Here is a 19408-nt window from a genome sequence, read left to right on the forward strand (position 1 = left end):
GTAGTGCATGGCATGTATATTGCAATTCAAAGAAGGCTCGTCAGTGAGCGTGGCTGGCGTCAATTCTGACCTGGATGGTCTTGTGGGACATCGTACCCGGACAGCGCGAGTTTATTCTTTGCTTGAATTACCTGTTGCCCCCATAACAGTACACAGTCAACAGTGATCCACTTGACCACGATGCTGACACGGTCCGCTTACAGACATCAGATAGCAACCTGCTTGTTATCCAGACCTTGTCTATGATGAGGTTACATGAAGACAAGTGAGGAAGGGCAGATTTTCCACTAGCCTTAGATCTTAACGAAACCATCATTTACGTGTCGTAATTTTGCCGAGAATGTAAACTAATCTATCACAGGCTTTATGTTGTTTTAAACAATGTCATGGTGTATTATACAGTTACAACGCCCTTCATTTACTAGACGACGATAGGCAGGCGCATACAAGCATTATAACTACGGTGCCATGGATCAGGATGAAGACAAAGGATTTCAAGTCTATCAACTCAATCAATGTTTTCTAACAAGAGTGGATTCCTGAGCAGAATCGGTGCCTAGAACCAAATGATTGTCCGAAGTGTAGTTTAATGTGAGGACCGGGTGTTTAAATGTGTGACCTGATTGTATTCGATCTTACTCAACTAAGTGGGTCGGGTCGTTGATCTACTCTCAACGACTGGTTTACCTAGTCCAGACAGCTGATATAACTGAAATATTGTTGGCTTGGGTAAAACAACTTTTAGTCACCATAAACATGACTGTCAGCGGTTTCATAAATTGTTGACCACAACGTGTAGGTGTGTGTACTGTTATGCTTACGATGTGAACTAAAACAATAAATAATCAACTTGTGCACATGGTACACTGTGACAAGATTTGTGAATGAGCTCCCAGGACAGAATTTAGAATTTGTTTTAAACTGATCTTTGCTTTACTTCGACCCAAACAGTGCGCAACCCATATATACATACTGAACGTGTCTGTCCAGACCTCTTGTATCCGGAAACCCCCACATTCCGGACACCAACTTCTGCTGGGAACACACAGAAACTGACACTACCCCGAAACCATGATTCGTTAATCCAGGAATATATTAATCCGGACGATTTCAGAGGGACCACAAACCAGTTTTAACTGTCTTAATTAAATCAAAGCTTTTATGTGGGCATTGAGGTTAAAATTATATTTTGAAACGATAAAATATGAAAGGAATTGATGTGTCATATCTGAAACAAGGTAACGATGACATGACCACATAATTAAACGTTGTGTTTCACAGATGTGGTTATAACATCAACGGCTTGCACCTCAAGCAGTACTTGCTCAGGTAGAAGATGACGGTATTGCCAAAGCACATGGCGAGGCAGGAATACTTGACTAGCTTCGTCCTGCCAAAGAAAAGGCCATGTTTCCATTTCGTATAGAAATGTTTACAATCCTGTCTGACTACAACGAGGACATGCATCGTGTCCTATTATACACAACCTGCCAAAATAACTTGGAACATGTTGTTTGATTGCCAGGTACGCTGGTGTCATGTACATAATGTTTAACCACAACCAAAGTTGACGGTGCCTAAACCTGTCGCTTTATTAGTTAGTATATGTCATCCAAGTACTATCTTGTTGGTTCAGCTGGCTGTCTGATTGTTTTCTAATAATACCTGAGCATAACGAACAAATTCGGCAAAACAAATCTGTTTTTGAAATGACATAAAAAAATCAAACTTAAGACTTATTGTAAGTCTATGTTAAAGTAGGGACTATTGTAAGTCTATGTTTAAATATGGGAGTTACAGTGGTCATAGCGCTAAGGTAGCTTTGTGCGAGTGGGCCCTGGATCCTATTCCGTCATGTAGATCACATGGTGGACTGTGAGCATTATCAAGGCGTAGATACGTGGTCATGATGCTAAAGCTCTATCTATCCGTTAATTATTTTAGCGTAAAATGGAGGCAAACGTCCGTTCAGTTATCATATAAAGGACAACACAAAACATGCGCTACATTTCACATTTGTTCCTGATATTAAAACAAGGGCCACTGCACATAGGGGCTGGGCTGCATTATTGCCTTTAGCCGCAGCTTTCTGGAGGGAGAAAATTATACGAAATTCATAAACGTCAAGACAAAGAAATCTTTATTTAGCAATTCTTTTTTTCGGATTTATTCAGATCGGGTTTAGGATATCAAGTAAACATGTATGTCACCGTATGTAGAGAATGAGTGAATCAGGTTGAGTTTCGTGCATTTTACATACACATGACAGTCTTAGACATCACACCGCGCAAACCTTCATAACCATTCCCAACATGGACATAAGAGAAGTAAGATGACAACTGTTAGTTCTCAAGCACTTGACCCACCAAACCTCCAAACTATGTATGCAACCACTTTTAAAAACCGATCATAATCTACACTGTGAAACCTGACGAGTTTCTGTGTGGAGCAGGCACATCAATACTGTTAAATGAGAAGCCTACCCGCTGTTACTTGGACATCCGATCCCAATTTAGTCGTTTACGAGAGGCAGGGGGAACAAGGGGCTAATTCGACACCGGATACAGCCCATGGCTTTATTCTACAGAAGTTGGGCTTCGGGGTATATAACACGCATAACAACAATGATGTGACTTAATTTTGAATGCAATCCAGTCTCTAACGTTGATCATACTCGACAACATACATAAACCTGAAGTTAACAAGAAGATGCTGAAAACCTTATATTTAAATCTTAGGAACATGCTACTATGGAATGGTTTTAATTATTATTCTTATAAATCTGAGGAAAGACATTTTGCACATGAAAATCATTTCGATTCTAATCAAATTATAACACTGAACTTGCTGAAAAAATAACTATGACAAAACAAACCTATAAAGTGAAGTGTGAATGGTATTATAGCATGAAGAGGAATGGATCCCCACGTGGGTTTTGGCTTGGCTAATCATCAAAGGTCAGCTCGAGTCATCTGGTCTGCTGCTGTGTTGGAGGGGCCCAGATGATAGCGGTAGGGCGAGGGCTGTGCGGTATAGTCGCATCTAGTTACACTCCATGTCATATAGTGATTAATGGTTGCATCATCAACTTCACTTAACGTCGGCTAATTTCAGGAAATTGTTGGGAAACTCTGCATTAGTATTTACAGGGATACGTTTAACATTAACCACTTATCTGGTTCACGTTCGAAAGTTTACTGTAAGATATTCCTCCTGTTGGGTACAACACACCTCTCCTTTCACTACTCAACATTACAATAAACAATGAAAATGTTTCATCGTTTCGAACAATGTCCTAATATGTTTAGACGACACTGGTCCTAGCTAACGTTGCGAGCCTAGGTCCTTTAGAGCATATTTGGCAAAACAGGTACAAAATCCGTTTCATCATGTTAAACATATTTCGAAGAGAAATCAACCCGATGTCCGTCAACAACGGCTTGAATGAAAGCCGCTCCTCCTGTTTGTTGTCGTGGTCAACTACACGTTGTCCGAGTGACAAACGACATTGCTGGGGTCAGCAGACGACATCGCCAGGGCAGGCAGACGACAACCTGTTCTCTCGACCGACCTGCTCATCGTGAGAACACGACAAGCCTTATTACTCAACTGTTGACACTACGAGACGCGGCGCATTCGAGCAATGTCTGGAATCTTCACTGGCGTTTCTGGTTAGGACTTTTGTATTTGGCCTGCCAATTAGACATCATTGCTTGATCGCAATCAAGAATTTCGGGGTGTACCCTGAGAACGAGTGACTCCTGTTTTCTCCTCCCCTCTCACGTTCAGACAAACACAAGCGAGTGTACTGTAGAGTATATCGAGTGAGACAGCGCTATAGCTCCATCACTTAGCACACACCGAATACCTCATTCACGTAGGCTTCAGTGTTGATTGTGCTCCTTGCAATCACCGAACACCGACTTTTTGTTGCGGGGGTGGCAAGGGTCGGGGACAGGTTCGACTTATTGTATGCCAACTCACTTTCATGTTTGACGACAGCAATTCCACAAACATTGTTTGTCATCACATAGCTTGGAAGATATGTTTTCGTCAACATCAATCAAACGCTAATCTAACATCTAGTCTATGAAATGAACATATTTTACAGAAACGTCAGTGTAAATTATCTCAATAATATGTAATAAAAAGGAGCCCAGAGACTCTCTTCATTTTCTCTAGACTTGCCAACTATTATAGATTTGCAAGGGCTATGTTGAATATATTTGTTTCAGGGTATGTTTGAGAGACCAATCAAACGCCTTCATTAAGATTATTTTCTACCTCTGAGAACTTTTTCCCCATTATCGATGTAATTGTCTGTGTAAAAAACGATTTTTTTCAGCATCTGAATGTTGTTGGTGTGTTTGATAAAACGTATAATCACATATATCAAGTGAGCACTCGCTACCTTTAGTTTCCTCCACTTGCAGGGATATCGTTTCCTTGAGCAGGTTTGCTTCTTTATACATTTGCCAAACTTTTTAAGACATCTGAAGTCATCTTTCCGACAGACTGGACATTCTGGTTCCCGTTGGAAGGTGCAAGCGTTGCATGACGTGTGTTGACAGTCACCATGGCAGTCGCGCCGTACGTCCGCTGCATCGCTGCAAGATATAGTGACATATAGACCAAATTTACATAAACAAGAAAACAGCGCCATGGGGCACATTTTCTTTGTTCTTTTGTAGTGCATGACATGGAAGTTAATGTTAACTATAAATAAGAGTCCTATATAGAAAGGAACTGGGGTGGTTTATGTCATGAGAAAGTCTGATTTTAGATCTCAGTATCTCTTAGATAAGCATGCAAACTTTCATTCATGTAACTTCAGTAGTTTCAGAGAAAACTTGTTCCCATTGCAGACACTATGCACTAAGTTGGAAAGCATGGAGAAATAAAAGAGCCATAACTTTGTAAAAATAATTTACGGCTCCAATTTTCAAACTCAGTCTTGACATGTATGCTTGGAAAAGGCCCACTTCGTGGCGGGGGACAAAAAACCGTTTTTTTGGTACTTTGGAATCTATTTACGTCCTGATTTTTTGTATCTCGATAAACGATTTTAATGAGTTTGAAATAAGTTGGACCAGAGACCATATAATATCTATTATATGTTCTCTGGTTGGTCATAGCAAAGGTAAATGGGTCGAAATAACGCTGGGATCTAGAGTCTAATAATAATAATATTAAAAAGAACTTGGAACGAAAATTTGTATCGGGTCGGGGTACATGTCATGTTGTCAACCTGTTCACAACCGCAGGCGAAATATTTTCTGTTTGTTGTTTAACAACGCATCAGCAATCTTCGAACTATATGACGACGGTCTGTAAATAATGGAGTCTGGTCCAGACAATCCAGTTATTGACATTATGAGCATCGATCTACGCAATTGGGATACGATGACATGCATAAACCAAATCAGCAAGCCTGACCACACGATCCCGTTAGTCGCCTGTTACGACAAGCATAGTCGCCTTTTGCGGAAATCACGGATTGCTGAAAACCAATTCTCTACCTGGATCTTCACAGGTCTCAAACGAAATAGATTCCATTGGCCGTAAAAAGGCCCAAAACCGTTGAAAAGTACATGAATGGATCGCTGAAAATCAGTGATGACACCAGGTGTTCGCGAAATGGGTAGCCCACACAAGCATAGCAACATTATTTGACGCATAGTCAAACAACTTGCCACCTGACATGAATCGAAAACAGGATACAGGAGAGACGTTCGTCCTGCACAGAAGAAGTCGCCTGTACACCAGCTTGTACAGTGTCTCACGTCTTATAGTGGCGGCGTAAAGGGAGCTATTCTCGGGGCAGGTTCGAGACAAGTCTCTGAAACACCTTGCTAGTTTAGAATGTATATTAATGTTCACACGGAGACAATGTCCCACTTTCACAGACAGTACTAATTACACAGAGATAATGTCTCAGTTTCACAGACAGTACTAATTACACAGAGATAATGTCTCAGTTTCACACACGGTACTAATTACACAGGGACAATGTCTCAGTTTCACACACGGTACTAATTACACAGACAATGTCTCAGTTTCACACACGGCACTAATTACACAGACAATGTCTCAGTTTCACACACGGTACTAATTACACACAGATAATGTCTCAGTTTCACACACGGTACTAATTACACAGAGATAATGTCTCAGTTTCACACACGGTACTAATTACACAGAGATAATGTCTCAGTTTCACACACGGTACTAATTACACAGAGATAATGTCTCAGTTTCACACATGGTACTAATTACAGAGACAATGTCTCAGTTTCACACACGGTACTAATTACACAGAGATAATGTCTCAGTTTCACACACGGTACTAATTACACAGAGATAATGTCTCAGTTTCACACACGGTACTAATTACACAGAGATAATGTCTCAGTTTCACACACGGTACTAATTACACAGAAATAATGTCTCAGTTTCACACACGGTACTAATTACACAGACAATGTCTCAGTTTCACACACGGTACTAATTACACAGATAATGTCTCAGTTTCACACACGGCACTAATTACACAGACAATGTCTCAGTTTCACACACGGTACTAATTACACACAGATAATGTCTCAGTTTCACACACGGTACTAATTACACAGAAATAATGTCTCAGTTTCACACACGGTACTTATTACACAGGGACAATGTCTCAGTTTCACACACGGTACTAATTACACAGGGACAATGTCTCAATTTCACACACGGTACTAATTACACAGAGATAATGTCTCAGTTTCACACACGGTACTAATTACACAGGGACAATGTCTCAGTTTCACACACGGTACTAATTACACAGGGACAATGTCTCAGTTTCACACACGGTACTAATTACACAGAGATAATGTCTCAGTTTCACACACGGTACTAATTACACAGAGATAATGTCCCACTTTCACAGACGGTACTAATTACACAGAGATAATGTCTCAGTTTCACACATGGTACTAATTACACAGAGATAATGTCTCAGTTTCACACACGGTACTAATTACACAGAGACAATGTCCCACTTTCACAGACGGTACTAATTACACAGAGATAATGTCTCAGTTTCACACATGGTACTAATTACACAGACAATGTCTCAGTTTCACACACAGTACTAATTACACAGAAATAATGTCTCAGTTTCACACACGGTACTTATTACACAGGGACAATGTCTCAGTTTCACACAGGGTACTAATTACACAGGGACAATGTCTCAGTTTCACACACGGTACTAATTACACAGAGATAATGTCTCAGTTTCACACACGGTACTAATTACACAGGGACAATGTCTCAGTTTCACACACGGTACTAATTACACAGGGACAATGTCTCAGTTTCACACACGGTACTAATTACACAGAGATAATGTCTCAGTTTCACACACGGTACTAATTACACAGAGATAATGTCCCACTTTCACAGACGGTACTAATTACACAGAGATAATGTCTCAGTTTCACACATGGTACTAATTACACAGAGATAATGTCTCAGTTTCACACACGGTACTAATTACACAGAGACAATGTCCCACTTTCACAGACGGTACTAATTACACAGAGATAATGTCTCAGTTTCACACATGGTACTAATTACACAGACAATGTCTCAGTTTCACACACGGTACTAATTACACAGAGATAATGTCTCAGTTTCACACACGGTACTAATTACACAGAGATAATGTCTCAGTTTCACACACGGTACTAATTACACACAGATAATGTCTCAGTTTCACACACGGTACTAATTACACAGAGATAATGTCTCAGTTTCACACATGGTACTAATTACACAGAGATAATGTCTCAGTTTCACACATGGTACTAATTACACAGACAATGTCTCAGTTTCACACACGGTACTAATTACACAGATAATGTCTCAGTTTCACACACGGTACTAATTACACAGACAATGTCTCAGTTTCACACACGGTACTAATTACACAGATAATGTCTCAGTTTCAATGTCCGTGAACATCGTGCCAGGCCGTCGTGCAGTCTCTAATGAAGTATCGTAACTAGAATCAACACATGTATCGACTACACACACGAGAAGCGAGTGAGAGGTAAGTCATCTTTCAAGAGAAAAAGACGATTTGCGCGTACAATTTATGAATGATTTTGATTTCAAAAGTTTTTGCTTGAAGTAAGAAGGTGAACACCTGATGAACTCGCTGTACTCCGCCGGGCAGCAATGGAGACTACATAGCCATCTGTTATCGAAATCAAACACAAAATGTCAGTGGAATCTGATCTGGAGAACGAGGGGATAAAGCCCTTTGCTGATAGAAATGTATGCGTGGATACATTTTCATACTTCAGGATAACCTTTAAAGAAATACAGGTGAACCGAAAAGAAAATGAAATGCTCTGGGTTTTCGGTTCAGAATGTAAGGTCCAAGAGCGTCTGAATATTTGCCATCAGGGACAATCTGTCTGACTGATCTATGGACAACTGTTGTTTCGTGGAGTCAACATCTACGAACACGGGGTAATCCCTACACCTAGGACATTAACATGTGCGTAATAAGACTCACATGCGTCCGTGCATGGAGAATACATTGAGACGTATGAGCAACATCTCTTCCGCAGAAAGAACACGCTAATTACACTGTGCCGAGGAGTTTAGCATTCCATTGCTGGCACCTAGGATTATGTTGTCATTGAGGAACAAGATCTCCACACAACACTGTTCTTAAAGGCACACCACCCTAACGGATGTCAGTCAGTCACATATACAGGCACGAAAATATTGTCTTATGCATACTTTATGAAAAGGAATACTGTGGCGTTCAGAAGCACATTTGTTTGTAGTATGTTTACATCAACATCTCCATAAGAAAGCATGGTTGCCCCTGAAGCTTGTTGCAGTCGGACTTGGGATTTCAGAGGTAGACGGGATGGCATTTAACGCCAATTAGCTACATACTACAACACAATACATTTCAACAGAATTTCAAGACGGAGGATAAGTCTATTCAAAGACAATCTGTGCCAAACCTTATCACATTATGAGTTTATATTTGTGCGGGTTATTTCACAATCTAAACTACCCTAAGCCAAAACAAAAATCTAAATCCAATTAGATAATTATGAAGCTGTCCACCAGAAACAAACTGAAAAGGAAAACGGCGGCCAGGAAGAAGTATGAAGACAAAACTGACCGCTTCAAACATATGTTATAGTGCAAACCATTTCAATACTTTTCTTTGAAACGTCATTTATCTCAAAAATCTAATACCATTTCGACTTGCAACAAACAATGGCTGCTGTTGTCTTAAACTTCACCCCTGAGTTTTGTCTTTCGTCTCCACCCTGAGCTACCTTCCGAGGGCCGAGACGTGCGCCCTTGGACACATATAAAGACAAAACTGACAGTAAGAACCGTATTTTATACGACTGGTTGTTGGGAACGTGTGAAGACAAGATTTCCTACTGGTTACATGTAAAGACAAGACTTTCTACTGAGGAACATGCGAAGACAATAATTTCTACAAACAATATATAAAGACAAGACTTTCTACGAGATACATGCGAAGACAAGACTTTCTGCAAGGAACATGTGACTCTTGGTTATGTGAATATGAAGGCTCTCGTTTAGATACATGCGAAGACAAGACTTTCTGCAAGGAACATGTGACTCTTGGTTATGTGAATATGAAGGCTCTCGTTTAGATACATGCGAAGACAAGACTTTCTGCAAGGAACATGTGACTCTTGGTTATGTGAATATGAAGGCTCTCGTTTAGATACATGCGAAGACAAGACTTTCTGCAAAGAACATGTGACTCTTGGTTATGTGAATATGAAGGCTCTCGTTTAGATACATGCGAAGACAAGACTTTCTGCAAGGAACATGTGACCTTTGGTTATGTGAATATGAGGCTCTCGTTTAGATACAAGAGAAAACAAGCCTGACTGCCCGTAGTGACATTTAGGTTCCCCATGGTAATCCGCACGTGTACAGAAAGAAGGTGTGCAGCTTTAAAGCAGAGGTGAACGTTAGCTCCAAGTAACACTCTGATTATGTCTGGGTGCTCTATTCGTTGACTTTACCAACTAATTTCTACACATAACATGTTACTGGTTGAAGTGGAAGTGAAGGGTGAAACTGGAAGGACTTCCTGAGGACTAAATGGGTCTTACATGATCTCGCTGTAACAGCAAGACACGAGGGTTGGAAGGGAGGGTATGGTATGGATTACGCTGACCCTGGCTAATTAGCTGCGTCGGATTCCCAGGCTGACAGGTACACGGCCGACACTGACACGGGGGAAGGGTTCCAAGCCATATATCCGTCTGTCCACTTTGACAGATGCAGAACGATGTGTGGAGTTTTTTACACAACGATGAGTCACTGTGGTATAAACACCCCATGCTAGTTCCGTATCTAACTAGCCCTGATCCCACCACAAACTGTTCTGACAAAACGCACAGATAACAAAATATATCAGTTGTTTTCTCCAATTGGCAATGCATTATATGTTCACGAGTGGGCATTCCTGGGTAGAATATTAGTCACCAGTGCCTCATGTTTGTCGGAAGATGCGATTAAAATGAGGATCGGATGGTTACCTAGGACACGGATCGTTGTGCATACTATCAAAGGATGATTTACTTGGTCCAGACTCGATGTTTTAGAAGCAACCATGATGTAGAATATGGGTAACTGCGGCATAATAAACTATATATTCCCTCTGGGTTTTATAGGAGTCAATCAAACACCCCACGACCATGCACGTTTATGTCAATAATTGCATAATTTGTTACAATTAAACAAATACACTTTGCGCATGCACAACGTGTGGAGGTCAAAACCACAAACACATGATATATATTTCTGTATGGTTTTAAAGGATGTTAGACGCTCAGTCCAGCTTCACATTGTCTAAATAATCCGACCATGAGGACGATGTAGTTTATCTGACACTGACGTTGATGACTTCGCTTGCATCCCACCTGCTGAGGACGTCCGTGCCAAGCAGCCCGTGCATGCACCCTCGAGGTCCATGTGACGTTGCAACCTGTGTGTGACGTCACCAGCCACCAGACAGGTGTGTTCAATCAACGCCGCCAGGTGATTTAACTGCGGGGGCGGCTAGCATAAACAAACATTACCTACAGAAAACCCGTTACACCTCACACAGAGGTAAAACCACCTGGAGCCCTCCCGATACAGACATTAGCCTTGTAGTGTCTTTACCTGGCCCAGGTGAGCAGGGATTCTTGGGCCACTAAAACAATGATGAGCATACCAGATTAACAAGCGGAGCAAACAACACCTTGGTAACATTCACAAGCAATTTTCACTCGTATTTACCGACGCGTTGCAGGTCAGGAAAATACGCATTGAGGTTTACCTGCATTCCGGAAGAATATGGAACAACTTCCCATCAAATAGGGAGATACATGTATCACGTGTGGAATAGCTGGTTAAAGGATAGGTTAAGATTAGCCCTTTGAGAAGTCGCATTCGCGGATGCCCGGGTCATGTTCCCATATTGGTTTTAATATCTCTGCCCAACGCCCTACCTGATGTCGAGATGCCGGGATGTGTTTTCAAATGTCAAATATTATAGCCATGTAAAAGAGAATAAACAGTGGGAATGATCAGACGCACGCTGTGAAACACGAACCCACGGCGGTCCAAGCTAAACTGATTTACATATCATGGAGATGATTTGTTCGTAATGCAAAACATTCTGCCGTCCTTCTGTCAAAACATTGACGAGAACACAATCATATTCTTTATATCACATAGGGCTATAACACGGCATTGTTAAATATACTTCGCGCAGAAACAGCCACAGTCCGGAACATTATTTAATTTACGACATGAAATAAATAGGTTTATCTGCTTACCTTAGAGGAGAGTGGCTTATACGTCACAAACACTTTACATTGGACCATATATCCAAACGTGAACGTAACATACACCTTTACATTGAGGATATATCCAAACGTGAACGTAACATACACCTTTACATTGAGGACATATCTATACGCGTACATCACATACACCTTTACATTAAGGATATATCTATACGCGTACATCACATACACCTTTACATTGAGGATATATCTATACGCGTACATCACATACACCTTTACATTGAGGATATATCTATACGCGTACATCACATACACCTTTACATTGAGGATATATCTATACGCGTACATCACATACACCTTTACATTGAGGATATATCTATACGCGTACATCAGATACACCTTTACATTAAGGATATATCTATACGCGTACATCACATACACTTTTATATTGAGGATATATCTATACGCGTACATCACATACACCTTTACATTGAGGATATATCTATACGTGTACATCAGATACACCTTTATATTGAGGATATATCTATACGCGTACATCAGATACACCTTTACATTGAGGATATATCTATACGCGTACATCAGATTCACCTTTACATTGAGGATATATCTATACGTGTACATCACATACACCTTTACGTTGAGGATATATCTATACGCGTACATCAGATACACCTTTACATTGAGGATATATCTATACGCGTACATCAGATACACCTTTACATTGAGGATATATCTATACGCGTACATCACATACACCTTTACATTGAGGATATATCTATACGCGTACATCAGATACACCTTTACGTTGAGGATATATCTATACGCGTACATCAGATACACCTTTACATTGAGGATATATCTATACGCGTACATCACATACACCTTTACATTGAGGATATATCTATACGCGTACATCAGATACACCTTTACATTAAGGATATATCTATACGCGTACATCACATACACTTTTACATTGAGGATATATCTATACGCGTACATCACATACACCTTTACATTGAGGATATATCTATACGTGTACATCAGATACACCTTTATATTGAGGATATATCTATACGCGTACATCAGATACACCTTTACATTGAGGATATATCTATACGCGTACATCAGATTCACCTTTACATTGAGGATATATCTATACGTGTACATCACATACACCTTTACGTTGAGGATATATCTATACGCGTACATCAGATACACCTTTACATTGAGGATATATCTATACGCGTACATCAGATACACCTTTACATTGAGGATATATCTATACGCGTACATCACATACACCTTTACATTGAGGATATATCTATACGCGTACATCAGATACACCTTTACGTTGAGGATATATCTATACGCGTACATCAGATACACCTTTACATTGAGGATATATCTATACGTGTACATCACATACACCTTTACATTGAGGATATATCTATACGCGTACATCAGATACACCTTTACATTAAGGATATATCTATACGCGTACATCACATACACTTTTACATTGAGGATATATCTATACGCGTACATCACATACACCTTTACATTGAGGATATATCTATACGTGTACATCAGATACACCTTTATATTGAGGATATATCTATACGCGTACATCAGATACACCTTTACATTGAGGATATATCTATACGCGTACATCAGATTCACCTTTACATTGAGGATATATCTATACGTGTACATCACATACACCTTTACGTTGAGGATATATCTATACGCGTACATCAGATACACCTTTACATTGAGGATATATCTATACGCGTACATCAGATACACCTTTACATTGAGGATATATCTATACGTGTACATCAGATACACCTTTACATTGAGGATATATCTATACGTGTACATCAGATACACCCTACATTGAGGATATATCTATACGCGTACATCAGATACACCTTTACATTGAGGATATATCTATACGCGTACATCAGATACACCTTTACATTGAGGATATATCTATACGTGTACATCACATACACCTTTACATTGAGGATATATCTATACGCGTACATCAGATACACCTTTACATTGAGGATATATCTATACGTGTACATCAGATACACCTTTACATTGAGGATATATCTATACGCGTACATCAGATTCACCTTTACATTGAGGATATATCTATACGCGTACATCAGATACACCTTTACATTGAGGATATATCTATACGTGTACATCAGATACACCTTTACATTGAGGATATATCTATACGTGTACATCAGATACACCTTTGCATTGAGGATATATCTATACGTGTACATCACATACACCTTTACATTGAGGATATATCTATACGTGTACATCAGATACACCTTTACATTGAGGATATATCTATACGTGTACATCAGATACACCTTTGCATTGGGCGATAATCTATTCATGTTTATTACTGAGGTACAGAGAGGTAGAAAAAATTTCAAAAAACATTTTTGATCATTTGAGAAGTGGATCTTCACAATGGTATGGTACACGAAGGTTACAGACCCAAATTAATCACATGTTTTGCGTTATCTGACGTTACTCCAAGCTATCCGAAGCAACTTACAGTACTTTTGTACGAAGAAGAAATTCCCACTCGGATAATAAGTAGTAACTTGATGACATACCTTTGGTATTCTGCAGCAAAAGTAAATGAGTGAGTTAGTTGGTTTTAACGCCGTTTTTAACAGTATTCCAGTTATATCACGGCGTGTAATCTTAATGTGGGAGGAAAGCCCTAAGTGATGCAGGTCTCTCACGTTTACCACTTCGGTGAAACCCACGAGCACGGGTATGATGCTGACAAACCTAGAAACACAATCGGGGCGAACCGGGATTCGAACCCACAATCATAGGTTTCAGGCGTGCCTAAGGGACGCAACTTCGCACAGCGAATCGCGGCGCCACAGACGGCTGGGCCACCCGTGCCCCCTGCAAACGTAAATGACTTACAATGCGATGTGATATATGTACACGAGAGAACGGTGAAACAAGACAATTACATGAACACGTCCTTGACCTTAGTCATCTTGTATGGCCATGGCCGTAGTTGACCTAAGTGCACTCAACAGTGGGGAATTCAGGAAGTTGCCGTGTAACACTTGACGCGATTCTCTTTGATGAAGCAAATGATCCAAACAGTTGCCAAAGTACGTACAATATTACGTTGTATAATGACGTCAGTCTTGGGGAGAAGGCCCATACGGAGGATGTTATGTAGATGCAGGGACGTGTCAATAGTGGAAGGCATTGTGAATCTACACACAGTTATACAGGTAGTCTGTCTCACTGATCCTGAACCATATTATTTTACCTTTACCACACTTACCCTTACTGTAATGTTATATCCATAAATGAAGCACGTCTAGATTTTCCACAGGTTCTGATTTCACTGGGGCTAAATATATATTTTCAGAGACTAAGCGTTAGTATGTTATATAGGGAAAGCTGGATTTTAAAACTCGGTTATTGCCCATCACTCTTCTCCACCACGATAGATTATATATAGTCAATAAATCTTCCTTTACAGGTACAGCTCCATGCCAAAAGGATCAAGAGTATTGGTATTTGAGAATATCACGCAAACTGCTTACGCTGATGACTTTTAATCATGAAATAATTGTAAGAAAATATGTCATCGCACTATGTTGTTTTCACCTGAAAGCCTTGCGGGTATGTACTCACCTGGCGGAACATACGGCTTTAGTATTCCGTCTACAGTAGTGCGGGGAACATTTCGGTCGGCAGAAGATGGAAAACCCTGCATCAGCTTGGGGACCTTTATGATAAACAAGAAGGCATGATAGAGAATAACAGCATATGAAAGAGAATACCAGAATATGAAAGAGAATACATAAAAAATAGGTGAGGTGAGGTGAAACGGGGTTAAACGTCGCGTCCAAGATTACTGCACTTATATAGCAACGTGCATGCACGTGTGTGTGGCTGCTTGTACTAGTCTGGACTGATGCCGATTTATGGTGCTAGCCCACTGAGATACCATGCCGCAGTTTAACATGAATACCCCACTCAGATACTGACTCCGAGCCGACCAGTCCTCCTTTTAGCCCCCTAATGCCGAACGCCAGACAGGGTAACAACAAATACTATCTTTTAACGTCTTTTGGTATGACGCGGTCGGGGATTGAACCCCGGACCTTCCGCTCTCCGGGCGGACGCTCTTCCGCTAGACCACAGAGGCGGTCCCATGATAGAGAAGAACAACAGCACATGATAGAGTAGAACAGCACATGATAGAGAATCACACACTTAATGCCAAGCGCATGGCAGGGTAACAACAAGTACCATCCCTTAACGTCTGTCGGTATGTCGCGGCCGGGTATCGAGCCACCGGCCTTCCGCACTCTGGGCAAATGTTATAGCTCCACCAACACCAACTTACATATTTACTTCTTAACTGATCAAATTTATCACAAACTAAATTGAAATGTTGTTTATTCTCCATTGCATTAACATTACATTGTTTCACAAAATATCATTCCTCCACGTACGTTCCTGTCTCCCAAGCTACTCAATACCCTATGCAACCTACATCGAAACTGTGCAAGAGATATCCTATACTGAGTCAAAAAATATAAATCTTTGTTTGAGAATTAAAGGGATTAACAAATTAATTTACTGGGGGAGGATACAAATGAAAGCCATTTATTTCTCCAGGTACCTATCTAAGAGTGTGTCTTATTGATAGCAAAGAGGAAACAGCAACCTTTGGTACACAATGATTGTTCCGTACATAACCATATGCACACTCGTTTAACAAACATTTGACGTTGTATGCCCACTTATTAGCATCACGATCTTCATATACCAACATCATAGTGTACTATTTTCTTTCGGCATCTCAAGAATTTTTAACCAGTAGGTACGAACTCTTATATACCGATATATACACAGTGGTACACACCCGCACTCTCCATAAACCATCACATGTGAGGTACATAGTTTTACACTAAGACATCTTTTAACATCTTCCAATTGCCTGAGACACGGAAAAACCTGATATCTCTGATCCATATAATTAAAATTGTACACATTTTGATGTCTTTTTTTAAAGGTTTGTCATGAAAGATAACTTACATTCTTCAAACTTTAATTATTTCAAATAGTATGTGTTTTACTTGGGTAGCTGCATTCGTATATCATGGCGAGCCTACAGGTAAATGTTATTCCAAAGAAATCTTTGCTACTTAAAGAAACAGTTTTCTTTGTTTGAAATTGTATTACCCTTACACAACTACTTTACTCTTTCCAAAATATCAAAATGAAACTTGTCTGGAGGGTGACAAGACAACGCCCCCCCCCCCCCCCCCGTCACTGTAGACTATCTACTTTATGAAGGGCCACAAGACAATGCTCCCCTGTCACTGTAGACTATCTACTGCATGGAGGGCCACAAGACAACGCTCCCCTGTCACTATAGACTATCTACTGTATGGGGGGCGACCAGACAACGCTCCCCTGTCACTATAGACTATCTACTGCATGGGGGGCGACCAGACAACGCTCCCCTGTCACTATAGACTATCTACTGTATAAAGGGCCACAAGACAACGCTCCCCTGTCACTATAGACTATCTACTGTATGGGGGGCGACCAGACAACGCTCCCCTGTCACTATAGACTATCTACTGCATGGGGGCGACCAGACAACGCTCCCCTGTCACTATAGACTATCTACTGCATGGAGGGCGACCAGACAACGCTCCCCTGTCACTATAGACTATCTACTGTATGGAAGGCGACCAGACAACGCTCCCCTGTCACTATAGACTATCTACTGCATGGGGGCGACCTGACAACGCTCCCCTGTCACTGTAGACTATCTACTGTATAAAGGGCCACAAGACAACGCTCCCCTGTCACTAAAGACTATCTACTTTATGGAGGGCGACCAGACAACGCTCCCCTGTCACTAAAGACTATCTACTGCATGGGGGGCGACCAGACAACGCTCCCCTGTCACTATAGACTATCTACTGTATGGAGGGCGACCAGACAACGCTCCCCTGTCACTATAGACTATCTACTGTATGGAAGGCGACCAGACAACGCTCCCCTGTCACTATAGACTATCTACTGCATGGGGGCGACCAGACAACGCTCCCCTGTCACTGTAGACTATCTACTGCATGGAGGGCGACCAGACAACGCTCCCCTGTCACTATAGACTATCTACTGCATGGGGGGCGACCAGACAACGCTCCCCTGTCACTAAAGACTATCTACTGTATGGAGGGCGACCAGACAACGCTCCCCTGTCACTATAGACTATCTACTGTATGGAAGGCCACAAGACAACGCCCCCCTGTCACTATAGACTATCTACTGTATGGAAGGCCACAAGACAACGCTCCCCTGTCACTATAGACTATCTACTGTATGGAGGGCCACAAGACAACGCTCCCCTGTCACTATAGACTATCTACTGTATGGAGGGCGACCAGACAACGCTCCCCTGTCACTATAGACTATCTACTGCATGAAGGGCGACCAGACAACGCTCCCCTGTCACTATAGACTATCTACTGCATGGGGGGCGACCAGACAACGCTCCCCTGTCACTAAAGACTATCTACTGCATGAAGGGCGACCAGACAACGCTCCCCTGTCACTATAGACTATCTACTGTATGGGGGCGACCAGACAACGCTCCCCTGTCACTATAGACTATCTACTGTATGGAAGGCGACCAGACAACGCTCCCCTGTCACTATAGACTATCTACTGCATGGGGGCGACCAGACAACGCTCCCCTGTCACTATAGACTATCTACTGTATGGAGGGCGACCAGACAACGCTCCCCTGTCACTATAGACTATCTACTGTATGGGGGGCGACCAGACAACGCTCCCCTGTCACTATAGACTATCTACTGTATGGGGGGCGACCAGACAACGCTCCCCTGTCACTATAGACTATCTACTGCATGGAGGGCGACCAGACAACGCTCCCCTGTCACTATAGTCTATCTACTGTATGAAGGGCCACAAGACAACGCTCCCCTGTCACTATAGACTATCTACTTTATGAAGGGCGCCCCGACAAAACCCAGTCACTATCGACTATCTACTGTTTGAAGGGCCACAAGACAACGCTCCCCTGTCACTATAGACTATCTACTTTATGGAGGGCGACCAGACAACGCTCCCCTGTCACTATAGACTATCTACTGCATGGAGGGCCACCAGACAACGCTCCCCTGTCACTATAGACTATCTACTGTATGGAGGGCGACCAGACAACGCTCCCCTGTCACTATAGACTATCTACTGTATGGAGGGCGACCAGACAACGCTCCCCTGTCACTATAGACTATCTACTGTATGGGGGGCGACCAGACAACGCTCCCTGTCACTATAGACTATCTACTGCATGGGGGGCGACCAGACAACGCTCCCCTGTCACTATAGACTATCTACTGTATGGAGGGCGACCAGACAACGCTCCCCTGTCACTATAGACTATCTACTGTATGGGGGGC

At 41.6% G+C, this 19408-nt stretch overlaps 1 protein-coding gene across 1 annotated transcript in view; it reads right to left on the reverse strand.

The window, feature by feature from the left end:
• LOC124135738 (cysteine-rich motor neuron 1 protein-like) overlaps positions 1-19408 on the reverse strand; it is a 33378-nt gene that overhangs the window by 3865 nt on the left and 10105 nt on the right. The window contains exons 2-3 of the mRNA XM_046501258.2: positions 15591-15684; positions 4412-4607 (exon numbers count right to left, since the gene is read on the reverse strand). Coding sequence (XP_046357214.1) covers positions 4412-4607; positions 15591-15684 — 290 coding nt within the window. The remainder of the gene's footprint in view (positions 1-4411; positions 4608-15590; positions 15685-19408) is intronic.

Source organism: Haliotis rufescens, unplaced genomic scaffold, assembly GCF_023055435.1.
Source record: "Haliotis rufescens isolate VD_foot unplaced genomic scaffold, xgHalRufe1.0.p SCAF_1, whole genome shotgun sequence".
NCBI lineage: Eukaryota > Metazoa > Mollusca > Gastropoda > Lepetellida > Haliotidae > Haliotis > Haliotis rufescens.